Genomic DNA, 17576 nt, shown 5'->3' with positions numbered 1-17576 from the left:
GGAGTTTGCCTTGATTATCAGTAAGGAAAGTCAGTTTCAGGAGTAAACTTCCATATGCCAGGAGTATGAACCACAGAAGCCTTCACCATGACAAACCGCCAAGCACGAAAAAGCAATGCACGCCAGAGGCACAAGACACAAATTCATTAACCATTATTCATTCAAATCAGCTGGGTGCCACAGACCCCATGACATGAGTTACATACATGCATACTCAGATATTTCTAGTACGGAGAAGAAAGTATTTTACTTTAAAACTATTAACATCAGACTGACTAGTCTTCCCCTTCACAATCTGAGCTACTTTAACTACAAAATGGAACAAAATTATAATTTTAAAATGTATTTTTTTCTTAAAAAGTTCCAAGCTTTCTCTAAAATAATGAAATCTAAAAGCATTCTCTTTTTCTCCGATAGCTAAGCCAAGGTTCCAAACAGCACTTCAAAAGCACAATGAACCACACAAAAGAACCCTGGAGTTTGCTAATTTTCTGTGCCAGTCCTTGGCATTTTTTTTTGGTGTGTTTCAAGTCTAATAACATTTTAAGCATTTCACCTTTTGATATTTTTTCCCACACTGTTCCCAGGGCACAAGGGAATGAGTGGCAAAAGATGACTAATTGAAAAAGAAGAAAAACAGTAATTAAAACCCAAGAGTGAAGACACTGTAATGAAACCATCAGAAAATTACCTGCTTTGTATGGTCTCCATCATCGAAGTCTTCTGGAAACTTAGGCGAAGTGGGCTAAAAGAATATAATATTCAAATCAGCAAGTGCTTGGCAAACTGCCACAGTGAGAGCATTTATTCCCCAGAGCTAAGAAAATCAAGGACAGAAATGACAAAGTAAGACTCAAAGTGATACCTTCTTGAAACCCAACGCCCATTGTTCCAAGTACATACAGGTTATTTTAATACAAACGTGACCCAAATGACAGCCTCGGAGATAGAAAGCACCTCAGCTTAGGACAAAGTATTGTAAAATCGAATGATTTCAGAGGAAGACAAAGTAACTTTAGTAAACACAGATGAAAAGAGGCAAAAAAAAACACCAAAGCACCAACAAAGAGCAGACAAAAAACATTAATACTGAAACCTCTATCTGCTGAAAAGCTCTCGCCTTTCTGTTAAATAAGATCTCAATTATAACATGAACTTGCCAGTTTGGTTTTTTGGTTTTTTTTCTCTTTACAGTTTAGATATTCTTGAAATGAGGGAACAAAACATGGATTCTAGACTAAAGACAGGCATTTCATCCAGGACATAATTCTGTAAGAGCATTCCAAGTCAAGGCAAGGACATGGTAATCACTTCACTTATCTCCAAACTTTGTCACCACCACAGTCCATGCTGTACTGGAAATAATTCAACAGTTTTCAAAAATATCTAGAGGAGTGTTTTCAGTGTCAGCGTAGAGGACTGTAGCTCAGGAAAAAAGAAGGCTCTTCGCATCTCTTGCTCATGAATTGCAAATCTCCATCACCCTCACTTGCACCTTCCTCTCTACTTTCATCCTCGTGCTGTCTGCAGTGGGCATCCTTAGCCTCAGGCACTGGTAACCTTAGTTTCTTGCAGTTTGGGTAATAACTGAGGCAAGGATTAATCCCAAGAGCACAGAGGGAGATTTCTCTGGGCAAAAAGAAGTCCAGCGGCTGACATCTTCCTCACACCCTTTTTAACGTCTGGGCATGCAGGTATTGTTTAGGCATTACCACCACGTCCACTAAGTTGGAACCTTTAATTTCTAGAACTAAATATCCATTATCCTTATAACCTATTCCCACTGTTGCAACTATATTGATATCTGCAGAATTTCTGGATCCCTCCTTTGTTTTAAAACCAAGGGAGGGGGGCCGTACCTGGTGGCACAGTTAGTTAACTGTCCGACTCTTGATTTCAGCTCAGGTTGTGATCTCAGGGTGGTGAGACAGAGCCCCGCGCCACATGTGGAGATTCTCTCTCTCTCCCTTCCCCTTTGTCCCCCCAAGCCCCCTGCTTGCACTGGCAGGCACTCTTTCGCCCTCTCTAAAATGAATAAAATCTTAAAAAAATATAGAAATATAGGTAATAGTAAGACTGCTTCTTTCATATTATAAATACCAGAAAAATACCCTGCGTTCAATTTTGATGTCCATGCTAAGATTTGGGTTGCTGGAAATTGAGGCATTAAAATATCTGATACGTACATCTCTGAGTTGGTTGAGAACAAAGATCCTTTCTGAGGCCGTGACCATGGGGTGATAGGACATCTCAAAGAAGATAATTCCCAGACTGAAGAGATCCACTTTCTAGGGAGTAAAAGGAACTATATTTAGACAGTCTTGACATGAATATGTCATTTACCAGGGAATTAGAGGACAAGCACTGTTAGCTGGAAACAAGTTTGCATAAGGGAAAAACAAGCCACGCTAGGAAAAAAAAACTTGGTTTCTTCTAAAAAACAACAACAACACAGGTATAAAGTACAGGTAAAATATTTGGTACGACGACTCAACACTTCTGAAAATTCATTGTCACTGGTTTAGCTATATACGCAGACACAGAAAATCACTGGCTAAACACTGAGAGTAATCACTCAAGAGGAAGGACAACTGAGATCTGTCAAAGGAATCTGCTTTGCACCTTTACAAATCATCTCCAAAGTGGAACGCAGACCAAAGCCTGCTGTTGATACCAGAGGTCAACTACTGATTGCAAAGCGATACCCATGAAGACAGAAAAATGGCACCACAGAGAGATCATGTGACTAATCCTAACAGAATAGGGAAATGCCACTAAAAAAGAAAAGGGGCGAATCCGTGCCGAGGGTCAGGTTGGGAGATGCTGAGGGGAGAATGACGTGCAGAAGGCAGCGTGCCTGAGGTAGCCGGCACAGTCCTGCTGAGGGGAAGACTGTTCACGGCAAACGGCTCCCAGGCACACAAGCCACATTCAAGGGCAACTCTGGCATGAATTTGGACTCAAGGATTAGTAGGAGAGACTCTAATTATCACCAGTGACCTCCCAAGCCTTAAAAACAAACATTTGCTGTGGCATTTCCTACACACTGGCTGTAGAAAATGTGAAACATCCAGAGAAGCACCAAGAAAAACAGCACTCACTCATTATCCCACTGCTCAAGGATATTTACTACTCTATGTCTGAGATAGTTGCCCCCCGCAAGGTCTTTTTCAAATGCACACACACACACACACACACACACACAATAAAACTAGAACCATACATTTTGTAACTTTTATTCCCTTAAGGTAGCACGAATATTTTTCATTTTTCTAAAACATGATTTTAATGACATACTGTACTCAATTACATGGAAGTCTCATAATTTATTTAACCATTCGTTTTTAAACACCGGTATTTCTCACTGTTCTAAATAATGCTCTGATGAACCCCTTTCATACCCATCTTTTTAGATGTTGTTGTTTCCTCTGAGTAAATTTCAAAGGGGGTAAGTGCTCAGCCAAAGGGTCGAAAGAGCCTCTAAGAATTTCATTACATCTTGCAAACTGAACTCTAAGAGCAGTGCCCTGCCCACCGCACCCGCTGGGTATTTGGTGGTCTGTATAACTCCATGTCACTGCCCAGCGTTTCTTGTCAGAACCCGAAACCCAGCCCTGGGTTTCACTGTGAGCCTGAAAATTATGCTCTGATGTGAACTGCCTGCCTAACGTATTTTTGAAATTTAGGGCGCCTGGGTGGCTCAGTCGTTAATCATCTGCCTTCGGCTCAGGTCATGATCCTGGAGTCCTGGGATCGAGTCCCCCATCGGGCTCCCTGCTCAGCAGGGAGTCTGCTTCTCCCTCTGACCCTCTTCCCTCTCGTGCTTTCTATCTCTCATTCTCTCTCTCTCTGAAATAAATAAATAAAATCTTTAAAAAAAAAAAAAAAGAAATTTAGCTCTACACTCTCACCCTAAGGGATCCCATCCCATCTCATGGCTTTAACTCCCATCTGTGCGTCGATGACTCCCAAATGGATACCTCTGATTCGGACCTTTCTTCTGAACTCAAGTCCTGAGCCTTCAATAATCTACTGGACATCTCTAACTGGATCTCTCATCAGGCATTTCCAAATTAACATGCCCCCCAAATGGAATTTCCCTTCTGTCTCCTCTGTCTCTCCCCATCTTGGTCAACTAGCCTGCTCCCAGCTGCTCCACCAGAAACCTGAGCACTGTCCTATCATCCTTCCTCTTCCCAATGTCTGCTCCACCAGGAATGCCTGGCAACTCCCCTCCACAACGTGTCTTACTCGAGCACACTTCTCCCCATTGCTACTGCCACCACTCTGGTTCCAGCTAGCAGCCACCCCACCTGACTTCCGCAAAGCCTCCAGCCATAGCTGGAGCAAACTCTCTTGCTCAAGACCCTGCGGTGGCTCCCTGTGCACACTCCTTACCATGACTCAGCTGGCCCTGCATCACCTAACCCCGGTCTTCCTTTCCAGCTTCACTTCATGCCTCTCTCCCCCATCACGCACCACGCTGTAGCTACTTGGACGTTCCTTTTGATCATCTCCAAAGTGAGAAGGGAGTGCTCACTCAGAGTTTTCTCCTTATGCATGCTATTTCTTCTGCATATCATTTTCTCCTCAGCTCCCAACTTCATGTGGCTTTCCCTTATCTTTAAAGCCATCCTCTTGGGGAAGCCTTCTCTGGTCAGTTTATCTGAAGATGATGCCCCTGTTTTTCTCTGGTCACTGGAGTCCATTTCTTTTCTTAACAATTTGTGATTATTTTATTTTTTTCACTTGTTTATCGCCTGTTTCATCCACCAAAGGCTAAGCTCCCTAAGGGCTGGAATAAGACACCTGTCTGTATTCCTGGGGCCTAGCTTAGGACCGAGGTTAGTGCAAACCCCCTTTGGATGGATGGACTGTAAGGTCCTTAGCAACAGGGCCAGCTTCAGTGGAATCGTCAACTCAACACACGTGGGGATATCTATCAAGGGAATGAATGTTCCCTATTTCAGTTGGTAATTAACACCAAATGCTGTGATCTTGATGTCTTACTACTATCTCCCTCTTGAGACCTCCCCGTCCCAGAAAGCTTCCCCTTTACCTGGTTGTATGTGGGTCTACTGCTTCCCTGGACCTCTGGGCTTACATATAAAGCAGTACCAACCATCCCAGTCAAATGACCTGGAACAAGACAAAGGGAAACCTTTCTCATAATGGGACTTAAGAGGTAAGGCGAATTTTTATTTAAAAAGGGGGGGGAGTTCTTAGGAGTGAGGTATGATCTGTTAACTGTTCAGTGCCTTCAGAGGAAGCAGCAGCATGCATTTCACCGAGGGATTAACCCAAAGTCATGTATGGCCACAGGAGGTCTTTGCTGTTGCAGAGAGGTGGTACAGACAGAAGATCCCAGACGTCCCAGGTCATGAGGTAATCTCACATTACCGTGTGGGGTCAGAGTGTAATTCTATCCGTGAGAGCCAATTATTCTACAATTATTCTAACTGAAGCTCTAATTTCTTGAAGTTTCGAGGAACAGTTAATATAGTGGAGAGGGGAAAAAAACTAAAGCATGTTCATGATTTTGTTAATGAGTAATTGTAATCTGCTTTAGAATAAAATCTTTACAGATGAAAAACAGGTTTCAGGTTAAGAAATTTTATACTGTGCACAAACAATGAATCATGAACACTACATCAAAAACTAATGATGTAATGTATGGTGATTAACATAACAATAAAAAATTTAAAAAAAAAAAAGAAATTTTGTACTGTGTGGCATACTTCAAATTTTCCTAACAGATCTTATGCTGAGTGTTCCTGTCACAAAATTAAATAATAATAATAATAATAATTAAGAGGGCAGGAGGAAACTTGAACGTTATGGGTATGTTTACAACATAGATTGAGGTGGATGGTTTCATGGGTATATATTATCTCCAAGCTCCTCAGGTGGTATACATTATATTTGCAGTTTTTTTATGTGTAAAAAAAAAAGAGAGAGAAAGAGAGACAATAAGGGAAGAAAACCCTTGTGGTCTGCTTTTTAATCCATTAATTGAATATACAGTCTTCTGGATTTACCTGAGGGGTCTGATTTAATCAAGTGATCCGCCGTATCATCTTGCTTGCCGTCAGCCTAAAAAATACAAGCCAGCCAACTATCACTATTAAAATGTTATGTTATTCCACAGGAATGGCCTCTCCATTTCTAAATCAAGACTGATTGAAAAATTACACACAGAAAACAGAATAACTACAATAATGCTTTTTTCTGTGCTCTAAATAGTTTTAGTTTAGTTAGCCTGCTAATGCAGGACTTCCTGGAAACCCCCCGAGATTAGGAAGGAGAAGGGCACATCACAGAGGAACTCCTCCTTCAGGTGGAAAGCCCCAAAAGAGAAACCAATATATTTTCACATTGCGAATGCCAAAGCAGAATCGATTTACTAGGAAGATTCAGAGCATATTAACAAGCACCACAAACTCGCTTTCTAACTTTCCGACTGCTGTTCCCTGATGTGGGTCCCTGTTTACTCCTTTCCTAGAGGCTGGTCACCAGATCTTCTCCACTGTCACTGCCAGCCCCTCTCAGGTGGCCTTGCCTTTCTCAGCTCTATCCGTGACAGCACCATCTCACAGACTACCCTGACTCACCGCTCCACAGGCTCCTATCACAGGCACCACCGCACGTAACAGCACCCTTCACATCCTCAACAGCAGGCACTCTTCCGGGGACTTTACCTGTACCCTCATTTCATCCTGCTGCCAACTCTCGGAAATAGGTTCTAGCATTAGGCACGTTGTATAGTCGAGGTACCGAGAGGTTAACTAACCTGCCCAAGGTCATGCCACAAAGAAGTGGCAGGGAAAGGATTATAGCCCTGGTCAGGGGGCCTCCTCAGCCTGTGCCTTTATCTACTCACTACTACAGCCTCCAGATATTAGGTTAAATTCTTTGGTTTGGGGGATCAAGATCCCCTTCCTAAGGCCCTTCCTTGGTCTTAGTGCTCTTCAAAATGCCCCGCTGTTCTGCTCAGGACCACACCCTTACTGTCCCCCTTCCATTTCCTCCCTCTCCACTCCTAACCTCACCTTCTAGTTTTGTCCCTATGGTTGTTCTTACCACTGATTTAAATTTCTGACCACCCTTAGAATTAATGGCATGTACTAGAGATTTTGTGCCTAGTAACTCTGACTTATAAGACACTTCCTCTGGGGGCGCCTGGGTGGCTCAGTCATTAGGCGTCTGCCTTCATTCAGCTCAGGTCATGATCCCGGGGTCCTGGGATCGAGCCCCGCGTCGGGCTCCCCGCTCGGCGGGAAGCCTGCTTCTCCCTCTCCCACTCCCCCTGCTTGGGTTCCCTCTCTGGCTGGCTCTCTCTCTGTCAAATAAATAAATATAATCTTTAAAAAAAAAAAAAAAGACTCTTCCTCTAACACTTAAGGCCTGCCACCTATAAGACTCCCCAACTTCCCAGCATCCTCACTGCTCCCCTAACGCTTCAGTTTTAACCAACCAGACCACATGCTGGCCTCCCAACAGTCATGTCTGTTCACCGCAGGGCCTTTGCTTATTCTGTTCTCTCTCTCTCAGATCTCTGGCCCCGCTCTGCCTTCAATCTGAGCCTGCTGGCCTCCCACCCATCCGCTAAGTCCCATCCAAAATGCTCGTTTCTTTATACTGCCTTTCTGGGTCCTCATAACCACGTCAATTTTCTCCTGCCTTTTGCTCTTATATCACTATTTCTCTCACTTACATTATTTTAGCTTTGCATGTTAAACAACTATTCTATAATGATGTCTAGGACTGGTTTTTCTGGTGTTCCATGTTTTTTTTAAAATAATTTTTTATTGTTATGTTAATCACCATACATTACATCATTAGTTTTTGATGTAGTGTTCCATGATTCATTGTTTGTGCATAACACCCAGTGCTCCATGCAGAACGTGCCCTCTTTAATACCCATCACCAGGCTAACCCATCCCCCAACCCCCTCCCCTGTTCCATGGTTTTTGGAGCTCTATTTCCTTAAACTACAGAAAAGCCCCTCAAGGGTAAAGCATCTAGCCCAGTGGCTGGCATGGTAGACCAAACAACCAAATTATTTCATAAAGTATTATATGCCTTTGACCTAAATATCATCCACAAACCAATAATTTTATGTCTTTCAAGTGGAACACCCTCTTGTTCCACATGTAGTATGTAGTACTACATGTAGTTCATGTACTACATGACACATGAACTACAATGTATTCATCCTTTCAAAGCCTAAAGGATCATTTGTGGCTCACCCCTTCAGACTCGCAGAATTTCCTGGGGATTACAGAGCAGAGTTCAATCAACTCATAACCATGAAAGTGTTGCCAGACAGGATAATCAAGGCACACGGGTCCATTTTTCAGGCATAGTCTAATCTGAAAAATACTCACAGTGAAGGCTAGATGGTCTGTCGCTAAACCAAAATCACCTATTTTTACATGGTCATCGGAATCCAAAAAAATGTTGACAGGCTTCAAATCCCGGTGAATCATTCCCTGATGGAAGAGAGCAAAGAACTGTTTCCCAAGCACAGTTTATGGTTCACCTGTTTCCTCATTTCAAAGGCCAACCTTTGCAGATGCAGATGAGGTCTTCTCCCTCACACCGGCCCAGGCTGTCTCGGCCTGTTCACTTGCCCCCAACTGTCCTACCAATGACCTTGCCACCATCTCCCCGTCCACCTGCTGGTGGTCCTGGAGGTGGTCAAATCCAAATGGTTCCCTGGTGGCATCCATGGGCCCCCTCTACCAGGTTCCCAATCTCTTTCTCTCTGTGGCATCACAAAACCCTGCTGCATCTCTGGTTGGGGAGACACACACCACTTTCATTCCTTCTCCTATTCTTCTCTTCATACTATTTCCCCTGCTTCAAAATTTCTTGTTTTCTCCACTCATTTGAATTGTGCCAACAGTTCCAAGTGCCAACTCCCCTACAAAGCATTCCAGAGTGATTCTAATTCAACTTGTATCCCCAGCACACGCGTAAGTGCTCAATGATTAACTGTTACATGAACTTGGCTTTCTCCCCTTCCTAATGGCATCCTTATGATGCTTACTGTCTCAGGAACTATACTATAGGAAATAATTAAAAATAATAAAAACACTTTATTGTATGATCTCTTTACTGTTACACGAAGGTAAATTTTGGCTCCTTCAAAAAAGACCAAGTCCCTCTCAAGTATGGGGGTTTGCTACATCCTTGTGCCTGTCTGCATTTCTAGATGTGGCAAAGCATTAGATACCCAGCAGATGATTAGCAGATGCTGAGCAAATTAAGATGCAGAGGAAGAGTGCACATGGGCACAGTTCTAGTACGCCGGGTGATACCACAGTAACAGAGTTCTAACGGCCATCATTAGAATTCATTTTGATTTCCAACCTTGCAAGCTTACCCCACCAAATCATTTATAAATTAGACATGTGTAAATTACCGTCCTGGCTTTTTAGTATGAATATAGGACAGTGTAAACATTCTAAGGTTAAAGAAAATTATGCGAAGGAAAAAAACATGTTTACACTGCCCGATGCATCAGATGATCCCATTTTTAAAATGTAAGCTGTGTTTTATCCTGAAGCTAGATCCATTAGCATGTAGACTGTCATGACTAAGAATTTTTTTATATTATATTTTACAATATTATTATATTATACGATATGTGTTATAAATGTTATAAAATACATTTTATATTATGTGGTGAGCTGTGTTTCTCAGTCTCATCTCTACCCTTGCTAGATGACTTTCTGATTTCGCAATGGTCCTAGGAAGGACAGGACTAAGCCAAGTAGAATCAAATAACTGGGCCTTTATTAATCACACTCACTTTATTCAAGGACTCGCCCTTGCATTTTATGCGTGTTGAAACATTTCCGCTTAACCCAGAGGTTGGAGAACTCTAAAGGGCCAGATGAATATTTTACACGTGATGGGCCATACAGTCTCTGTTACAACTATTCAACCCCACGGCTGTAACACAAACACAACCGTAGGCAATATGTAAACAAACAAGCATGGCCCTGTTCCAATAAAACTTTATCGTGGACACTAAAATTTGAATTTCACAGAATTTTCATTCCAATCATGAAATATTCTTTTGATTTTTTTTTTTTTATGATCCTTTAAAAATGTAAAAGCTGGGCATCTTGGTGTCTCAATTAGTTAAGTATTTGACCCTTGATCTCAGTTCAGGTCTTGATCTCAAGATTTTGAGCTTAGGTCTTGATCTCGGGATTTTGAGCTCAAGCCCTGCACTGGGCTCCATGCTGGGTGTGGAGCCTACTTAAAAAATGAAAAAAATTAAAAAAAAAAGAAATGTAGGGGTGCCTGGGTGGCTCAGTTGGTTAAGTGTCTGCCTTCGGCTCAGGTTATGATCCCAGGGTCCTGGGATGGAGCCCTGCATTGGGCTCCTTGCTCGGTAGGGAGCCTGCTTCTCCCTCTGCCTCTGCCTCTTCCCCTGCTTGTGTTCCCTCTCTCTCTCTCCAAATAAATAAAATCTTTTTTAAAAAAATGTAAAAGCCATTCTTAGCTCACAGGTTGTGTAAAAGCAGGTAGAGGTTGGATTTGACCCCATGGCCACAGTTTGCTGACCCATGTCTTAACCTTCAATCTTTTCTTTGAACCGGTATCTTATACTCTTTTGTCTTTTGACATGTCTGACCTATAAAATAAGTTTCAATATGCCCAAAATTTTCCCTCTGTTTCTGTTTTTCTCTAATCTCACAGTATTTTTTTGTCATAAGTTTTATATAAACCTAAGTTTTCAGGCATGAAATGTTATAAAGTTTACTTTCTCATGGATATATGCCAGTCCATCCAGAATCTCTCGAAAAAGCCTCCAGAGTCTGATGGTGTCCTGATACAGCCCCTGGTCAATGGTGTCACGCAAAGTGCTCTTCTCACAGTACTCCATCTGGGGACAAGAACAAATCAGTCAGCATTTGATTGTATAGGGTTTCAATTAAGGTAGACAAAGGCAATTAATGTAATCCTCCATTTTAAAACACGTGCCGTGGATATTAAGTAGTTAAAGGCAAGGCTTAATTTTTTTGAGAAAAGAAACCAATAGTATTTGAAAAATTGGGGGGAATAGGCATTATCACAGCACCCCGACATAACCATTTTAATTTTTATTATTCATTAAAAAATAAGACTTGTTTAAAATTTTATCATAAATAATTTATTTTTCAAATAATGAAAAAACTGAGAATTAACTAAAATTTTATTTCTTTTACGTGATTGTTTCCAAACCCAAATTTCCAAGAAAGGCTAATTAAAAATCTAATGATGTCAACGGCCTTTCTCATTTGTACTTTGAATTAACGACACTGACCTTCAAGTCTAGAGCAAAACATTATAAATATCCAAACATCCAGGACAAGCCTCTTTCTCACCCCTTCTTAAATATTAATGTATCAGAAAACAATGCAGTATCATTTACATCTTCAGGCAGCACGTAGCCTTTGATTTATGAAACTGGCCTATGGGTTTCAAACCAGTGCCAGAGTTGAGATTTCTCATGAAGAAGGATTTCACTGTTTTTAAAGAGAGGACCATCCCCTCATGCTCTGAATAGCCACCTCCAGACTCTGATTCATCCTCGAGCCCTCACGAGGGCCGGTGACTCCCAGACTGTGATCCTACCACACCTCCAGACACACCTCCCCTATGTCCTTCTGACTCCTGTCTAGAGACTGAATTCACGGAGTACAGACTTAACAGTTAGTGGTTTAGAGGACAGATGCTTTATCCTGTGTGTGAGTGGCACCTCAGAGATGTTTATATTACAGAATAACAGCCACCTAATTAGTCTCTTTTGAAACACTACACTTGTCTGAGACTTCGCTTCTGGCACATACTACTGTGTCTGACACTTAAAAAAAGATCCGCCTACTTACCGATAGGACTGCAAATACTCATAAGGCCCCATGGCCCTATTCACTTAGGGGAGAGGCAGAGTGTTCTTAAAGATGTGATTTCTTTCACTCTTCACAAGTCATTGAGATAGGTAGACGCGCACAGAATGCAAAAAGAAACTTGCCTGACAGCTGTGACTGGGGGGCCCAGGATGAGAACTTACACAGCCTGAGTCCAGAGCCCATTTAACCACTGCCCTATGCCATCTCCTGCTACAGTGCAGAAAACACGAGTTCAAGGCTAGGGGGCAGGGCCTCCGTGCTGCAATCCTCTCTGGTCAATTCATCTTTGGCAGGGCCGGTGATCCTCCTCTGCCCAGTGTCTTGCTCTAGCCTCCTGCGACATCCCCACCAGCGACCACCGGGAGATGCTGTGTCACCGAGCCGCACGCACGCACGCCAGGGCCTCACCTGGATGTACAGGTAGTGCCTGGCTTCGACGGCCGCCGATGGCTCACTTTCATGGCAACTGCTCTTCCCACTGCAGTCTTCATCCTAATCCAAGAGGAGCGCGGGAGAACTCATAAATGGAAGCTGAAATGGGACACGACCATCACCATCCTCAAGTCCTTTGTGCCTGTCCGCCACACACCCAGACATCCTGTCGCCTCAGAGGGGAGGTCTGAGCAGAACGCAGCCACTGTCCTTTAGATGCTTCCAGCATTTAAAAGGCAATTGCGCTATTACCTGAATCTACCGTATAGTTTACAGGTATGTCACTATATAGCATAACAATGGGGGAAAATACGAAATAGGTAGGTATTACAGTTGTGCGATCTACAGAAAGATTCCAAGTCAAGGGCGCCTGGGTGGCTCAGTTGGTTAAGTGACTGCCTTCGGCTCAGGTCATGATCCTGGAGTCCCGGGATCAAGTCCCACATCGGGCTCCCTGCTCAGCGGGGAGTCTGCTTCTCCCTCTGACCCTCCCCCCTCTCATGCTCTCTCTCTCTCTCATTCTCTCAAATAAATAAATAAAATCTTTAAAAAAAAAAAGATTCCAAGTCAAGTCCATTCTTTCTTACCATGGATATCTTTCTATGGGTAAGAAAGGAAAAATGTGTACAGGCTAATTTCAGACTTAATGGAGTATCTTTCTTTGATGGTAGCCTTACTTTGGAAACAGAAGATGAGAGATCCATCTTTAGCTAAATCAACTTAAATATGGTATTACCAAAAGGCACACCGCCCTCTGGGCTGCACCACTGAGGGGAAAGCACTCAGCTGCCACTTAACTGTGACTGATCTTCTGGAATGCTTTTCCACACAGCTAGTCTATTCTTCCCCTACAGCTCACTTTCTTACTCTTGTCCCCCCCCCCTTTTTTTTAAAGTTCTTTTGGGGACTCCTGGGTGGCTCAGTTGGTTGAGCATCTGCCTTCGGCTCAGGTCATGATCCCAGGGTCCTGCGATCGAGCCCCGCATCGGGCTCCCTGCTCAGTGGGGAGTCTGCTCCTCTCTCTGCCTGCGGCTCCCCCTGCTCGGCTCTCTGACAAATAAATAAAATCTTTTTTAAAAATGAAGTTCTTTCATTCTTCTCATAAATGTTTTTAAGTATTTCCCCTCAACACCACCACCTGGGGAAAAAGGACTGGCTGAGGAAAAAGCATTAGGCAGCATTTGATGGTTTCTGATTTACAGTTTGTTTATGGAAGTATTTCTCAATATTTTTCCTTTAGCAAAGGAAAAAAAAAAGCTCCTCTGTTCTGCAAACAATCAAGTTCTACTCCTGAATCATTTACATACCCTGGGGATTATCTGTAGAAGACTGTTAATCTCTTGGGGGCTTCTACTCGTCAATTAGAATGCCCATGGGATGCTGCCCTTAACTGAGCAAAACCAGGATTATAAATTTGGTGCTCCCATAATAATTAAATGCATAACTAATGCTAAAATCAAAACAGTTGGTTATAATTTGTAATTTTTTTAAAGATTTTATTCATTTATGTGTGAGAGAGAGAGAGAGAGCATGAGCAGGGTGAGGGGCAGAGGGAGAAGCAGACTCCCTGCTGAGCAGGGAGCCCAAAGTGGGACTTGATCCCGGGACTCCAGTATCCTGACCTGAGCCGAAGGCAGATGCTTAACTGCTTGTAATTCTGTTTTTATTTCTGGAAATACAGTCATGGCACTCAACCCCCTCTCATGGAAGTTTCCTCTACACCCACGACGGACACTCCTAGTTGTCAGTGCCACGCACCAGCATTCAGGGGCTCTGCTGGTCTGGGCAGAGGAAGATGCAGAACTGAGTGAGTGGGGTCCAAGGCCTGGAACAGTGTTTTTCAAACTTTTCAGACCATGGTCCACACGAAGAAATGTATTTTATATCACACTCAGTTCACATACTCACGTGAGACATGGTGTACAAACAGGTTACCTTTCCTAGTGTGATGCATGGTCTCCACTCTTCCCTACGGCACTAAACTAGTTGGTTGTGGCCCTGAAAACTGATTTCATAGCCTGTTACAGGATCATGACTCAGTGCTAAAACACTGTTCTAGATGATGGTTTATGGGAATAAATAATCTGGATTAATTGGTCATAGAGGCCAACATAACTCTACAATAAGGCTGTTTAATTACTTAAATCTATCCCTCTCCCCAACCACATCAAGTTCCCCCAAATCTTCTAGCAGATGGTTTTCATTTAAAGGAACAAAACAAAAACCAGCATTGTCAATTTACTCCTCTCTTCTAAAAGCAGGTATGTTCGGTTAGGGGGACAAATTTAGGCCCCTAAATAAACACAGGCGTACCATATATATTACATAATCGTGTTTCTCTATCTGCCTATCAGAGTGAGGCTTGACTGTTCCACCTGGGGCTTATAACACCAAACACTTGTCTTCTTACAAGCCCACCCCTGATAAAACGGTGTAATTTCTATTTATATATTTACCTGATTCTGACTCTTACTGTTCTCATCTTCAAAGATGATATCACTGTCAGAATCTGAAGCAGGTCTTAAAAAGAGAAACGGAGAAATTCTAAAGAAATTAAATTCCCTATTATAATTCCATAGCTAAGAGTTAAGATCAACTGTATCCAACTGGATAGGATGAAATCAAACGAGGAAAGTCAAGACAGATCTGGGTGGCTTCTGAGATGCACAAACTTTAGGATCGTAACTCAACTTTTTAGAACGGCAGTTGGCCCTATGTCAGGATTCCAGGTTAGTTTTTAAATGTACCAGAGTTGGAAGCCCTTATGCAAAAGAATGCTCTTTAAAAACTTTCTATCAATGGTACTAAGATGATGAGGTATTGAAAGGAATTTCTATTTTTCCTGTCTTCAGGGCTTGGATTTTGGAGATCTTTTGAAGACTATAGGGAATAAACCCTTTGGACTGAATCTGGTTCCTCTCTCAACACACAATGCTGTAGGTCAACATGATGATAGCCTGGGTTTCTAACCGAATCCCCTCTCCCGGGGCGTGGGCCTGGCGCCCCTGCCGATGCTCTTACAGGAAGGGCTGGGGGAAGACGCCCTCGTGCTCATCGTCGTCGTCGTCATCCTCGTCGCTGCTGGAGCCCGGGCCGGCGGCAGGGAAGCGGGCGCTGGCTGAGCGCTCGCCCGACGTGCTCCACTCCACGGAGCTGAGGATGGGCGGTGGCGCGGCGGCCTCCAAGCTGCCCGGGCCGTCGGGGCCACTGTTGTGCGCCGGCGGCTGGGACGAAGCTCGCCCATCCCGTGCCTGGGGCCGTGAGTCCGAGTCTGAGTCCAGGGGCAGCATCCCCGGGCCCACCGGCCGCTCGTATCTCTCGATCCAGGCGTTGTAGTAGCGCACGATGTTCTCATGGTGCAGGCGCGACAGCAGCGTCACCTCGCCCTTGATCCTGCGGAAATGCCTGCTGGCCGGGTTGATGGGGATGCGCTTCACCGCATAGCAGCAGCCGTCCAGCTTGTTCTGCACCTGCCGCGGGGAGGGGGAGGGGGAGGGGGAGGGGGAGGGGAAGGAAGCCGGTGCCCGTCAGCCACTGGGAGCCTCGCAGATCAGCATTTGTAGCCCGTCACCCCATGCCCTCCCAAGGGGAGCCCGCAGTTCTCAGGGAGAAGCAACAGCTACAGTCGAGAGCCACACAGTTCGACCTCTTAAACTGGATAAAGTCTTGACTGTCGAAATCTGTAGGAAACATCTCACCCCAAACGACACCTATATTAGTTTAACAAGAGACCTGGAGAAAACATGACCTCCATTTTAATCATTAATTTTACCAACAATTACATTCCCGCTTTTCCAATATCACATCTGATATCTCAATTCTAAGAAATTATTATTTTAATGCTGTTTAAAAAACACTCATTATTTCTGGGGCACCTGGGTGGTACAGTTCCTTAAGTGAGGACTCTTGGTTTCGGCTCAGGGCATGATCTCAGGGTTATGAGATCCAGCCCTGTATCAGCTCCGTGCTCAGCAGGGAGTCTACTTGAGATTCTCTCTCCCTCTCCTTCTGCCCCTCTTGCTCATGCTCATGGTCTCTCCCCCTATATCAAATAAATAAATCTTAAAAAAAAATACTAATTATTTTCTAAAGTCAATATGAGGTTTCAGAATTTTAGTTTCTCCCCAGGCTTTTTTTTTTTTTTTTTTTTTTTTTACACTTCAAGTCACTGAACACAAATTTAAACTCCAAAAATGTTAATCTGAATACAACTTCTAATTCCGGACTTATCAAGCAGTGTAAACTTGGGCAAATGATTTAATTTCCTTGAAACTCCATTTTCTCATCTGCATATATGCCACTCCCCTCACCTCAGAGGCGACTGACTCTAAGGATGAAATGCGTGAGGTGAGTAAAGCACTTATGACCAAGGCCTCATTGAGCAAGGGGCTCAGTAAAACGAGACTGGTATCAACACAATTACTGCCCACTGATTTTGTTTATACTAAGATGTTTGTTAACTAAGATTTATAATTGATATGTTTTAAGACCAGAATAATGTGATTAAGAACACAACAAAATAAAGACAAGTAAAATACAAGAGAAAGTTTCAAAGTCTCCACAACCTGCACAGAGATGCTTTCTCCTGGGCAGTCACAGGATGCCACTGGGTTGACTGAAGTTAACTTTTACAAAATTCTGCTCACGAGAATATTCCAGACCCAATGTGCAGGTCAACTGAGGTGATGAAAAGGAACAACTCCCATGAGCAGAGGGAGGAATTAGTTGATTATAAAATACAAAATAAAGCATCATTCTGATAGGTTTTGATTAGAATGAAAAAGGACTACTATAAAATTGAGTTTCAGATTACCTTTGTGCGGAAAGTGGCAAAACACCATGCTTTTGAGTAGAACAGATATAGGAATGAATGCTGATTTCTCTCTTACCGCATGTATGTAACCTCATACAAATTATATAACTTCTCTGAAGGTCAGTTCCCTCATCTGAAAAATGGGGATAATACTTATTTCGTAACAATGTCACGAAACTGAAAGACAAGGTTTGTGAGCCACCTGGCACAGAACCTGAAATATGGAACGTGCTCCAAAGAGCTATGGCCCTGTGTTCTTTTACTGCTACATCATTAATAGAGTAGGAAACCATGGTTAAGTCTTGGCACTGTCTTCGACCTTGAGTCTCAGAACACATCACGAATGCCTGGAGTCATTGACCAGGCTGTGGAGCTCACTCTACTGCAAACTCCCAGGGATTCACTTATTACAGTGGAAAGGT

At 43.2% G+C, this 17576-nt stretch overlaps 1 protein-coding gene across 5 annotated transcripts in view; it reads right to left on the bottom strand.

Annotated features, from left to right (window-relative positions):
• EIF2AK4 (eukaryotic translation initiation factor 2 alpha kinase 4) overlaps positions 1 to 17576 on the bottom strand; it is a 104945-nt gene that overhangs the window by 34248 nt on the left and 53121 nt on the right. For all 5 annotated transcript variants that reach the window (XM_027569726.2, XM_027569728.2, XM_027569725.2 and 2 more), the window contains 9 exons: positions 15363 to 15811; positions 14798 to 14861; positions 12318 to 12401; positions 10781 to 10903; positions 8388 to 8492; positions 6039 to 6093; positions 5060 to 5139; positions 2187 to 2288; positions 692 to 745 (listed from right to left, as the gene is read on the bottom strand). In XM_027569726.2, the coding sequence (XP_027425527.2) occupies positions 692 to 745; positions 2187 to 2288; positions 5060 to 5139; positions 6039 to 6093; positions 8388 to 8492; positions 10781 to 10903; positions 12318 to 12401; positions 14798 to 14861; positions 15363 to 15811 (1116 nt within the window). The remainder of the gene's footprint in view (positions 1 to 691; positions 746 to 2186; positions 2289 to 5059; positions 5140 to 6038; positions 6094 to 8387; positions 8493 to 10780; positions 10904 to 12317; positions 12402 to 14797; positions 14862 to 15362; positions 15812 to 17576) is intronic.

Source organism: Zalophus californianus, chromosome 6 (assembly GCF_009762305.2).
Source record: "Zalophus californianus isolate mZalCal1 chromosome 6, mZalCal1.pri.v2, whole genome shotgun sequence".
Lineage (NCBI taxonomy): Eukaryota > Metazoa > Chordata > Mammalia > Carnivora > Otariidae > Zalophus > Zalophus californianus.
The sequence above is the reverse complement of the archived record's forward strand: the minus strand, read 5'-3'. Positions and strand labels throughout refer to the sequence as shown.